Source organism: Oncorhynchus clarkii, chromosome 15, assembly GCF_045791955.1.
Source record: "Oncorhynchus clarkii lewisi isolate Uvic-CL-2024 chromosome 15, UVic_Ocla_1.0, whole genome shotgun sequence".
NCBI lineage: Eukaryota > Metazoa > Chordata > Actinopteri > Salmoniformes > Salmonidae > Oncorhynchus > Oncorhynchus clarkii.
This window is the reverse complement of record NC_092161.1, coordinates 12,347,657-12,350,156: the sequence shown is the minus strand read 5'-3', so window position 1 is coordinate 12,350,156 and position 2,500 is coordinate 12,347,657. Positions and strand designations below refer to the sequence as shown.

Below are 2,500 nucleotides of genomic sequence, written 5' to 3'. Positions count from 1 at the left end.
CATGATGAACTATGAACTCTGCATGATGAACTATGTACTCAGCATGATTAACTATGTACTCAGCATGATGAACTATGTACTCAGCATGATGAACTATGTACTCAGCATGATGAACTATGTACTCAGCATGATGAACTATGTACTCAGCATGATGAACTATGTACTCAGCATGATGAACTATGTACTCAGCATGATGAACTATGTACTCAGCATGATGAACTATGAACTCAGCATTATGAACTCAGCATTATGAAATCAGCATTATGAACTATGAACTCAGCATTATGAACTCAGCATGATGAACTAAGCATTATGAACTATGTACTCAGCATGATGAACTATGTACTCAGCATGATGAACTATGTACTCAGCATGATGAACTATGTACTCAGCATGATGAACTATGTACTCAGCATGTACTCAGCATGATGAACTATGAACTCAGCATGTACTCAGCATGATAAACTATGTACTCAGCATGTACTCAGCATGATGAACTATGTACTCAGCATGTACTCAGCATGATGAACTATGTACTCAGCATGTACTCAGCATGATGAACTATGTACTCAGCATGATGAACTATGTACTCAGCATGATGAACTATGTACTCAGCATGATGAACGATGTACTCAGCATGATGAACTATGTACTCAGCATGATGAACTATGTACTCAGCATGTACTCAGCATGATGAACTATGTACTCAGCATGTACTCAGCAGGATGAACTATGTACTCAGCATGATGAACTATGTACTCAGCATGATGAACTATGTACTCAGCATGCTCTCAGCATGATGAACTATGTACTCAGCATGTACTCAGCATGATGAACTATGTACTCAGCATGATGAACTATGTAATCAGCATGATGAACTATGAACTCAGCATGATGCACTATGTACTCAGCATGATGAACTATGTAATCAGCATGATGAACTATGTACTCAGCATGATGAACTATGTACTCAGCATGATGAACTATGTACTCAGCATGATGAACTATGAACTCAGCATGATGAACTATGTACTCAGCATGATGAACTATGTACTCATCCTGATGAACTATGAACTCAGCATGATGCACTATGTACTCAGCATGATAAACTATGAACTCAGCATTTTGAACTCAGCCTGATGAACTATGAACAGCATGATGAAATCTGAACTCAGCCACACACACATACACGAACACACACACACACACACTGACATTCAGAAGAGTATAACGACTACCATCTCACTCAATCTCTAAATATTGTAACCTGCATCATTATCGCCATTGTCTACCAGCCAGAGATAGACTGCCACACACACACACACACACACACACACACACACACACACACACACACACACACACACACACACACACACACACACACACACACACACACACACACACACACACACACACTCACACACACACACACACACACACACGCACAGACACACACACACTCACACACAGTCTAAATTCAGTTCCGCTCTGCTCCACTGTCTCTCTCTCAAAGCTGTTATCATACAGAAGCTAATGAATTAACACGCTAGTCAGATGCTGACATCCTCTCCTCTCTTTTGCCTCCGCCTCTCTCCATATACTCTTTCCTTCATCATCCTCTCCTCTCTTTCCATGAAGTGCTCTTTCTCCATTGTCTGCTGGCACTTTTTTTGCACCCCAAGGTCAGACTCATAATTGCCAAACATAATTTAACAGTTTTTGGACAATCTAGGGCCAATCTAATTAACACGCCAATATTAAAGTATTTCCCTCGTGATGACAGTTAGCCTGGCCACGCACTTACACACACACACATCCCCCTCACACACACACACACACATCCCCCTCACACACACACACGCACTTACACACACACATCACACATCCCCCCCCTCACACACACACACACACTTCCCCCTCTCTCACACACACACACACACACACACACACACACACACACACACACACACACACACACACACACACACACACACACACACACACACACACACACACGTTCATTTCAAGGTGTGCAGATAGTGTCAGAGGGTGTCACAGATTAATTTTTCCCCCTGAGAGAACGCCTATGAAGAGAGTTCCACCCTGGGAGCTAGATGGCCATTCTAAACACACAACACACACACACGTGCACACACACGCGCACACACACAGGTGTGTTACCTGATGCTGCTCATACTTCCACCGGTCTCAGAGCCCAGCTTGCATCTCTCCAGCTGGGTAGCTACAATCTGTCTCTCTGCCTCCAGCTCACGGGTCAGCCTCTCAAACTGCAACTCCTTCAAGAGAAAGATAGATAGACACAAATTAACACACAGATCCAGCATGCAGCACAACACGGACACACAGCTTGCAGGTCTGTCTCAACAATGTTACTGTTTTTCTACTGGGAAGATCTTCACGGGAAGAATTACATGTGTGTGCAACACGATCTCATGTTTTTACCAATTTTTACAGATTCGTTGACGTTTATCCACGT

The 2,500-nt window shown here is 43.0% G+C and overlaps 1 protein-coding gene across 1 annotated transcript in view; it reads right to left on the bottom strand.

Moving 5' to 3' along the window:
• Nucleotides 1–2,500, bottom strand: part of LOC139366914 (catenin delta-2-like) — a 573,021-nt gene that overhangs the window by 364,073 nt on the left and 206,448 nt on the right. Inside the window, exon 3 of the mRNA XM_071104665.1 lies at nucleotides 2,185–2,300. Coding sequence (XP_070960766.1) covers nucleotides 2,185–2,300 — 116 coding nt within the window. The remainder of the gene's footprint in view (nucleotides 1–2,184; nucleotides 2,301–2,500) is intronic.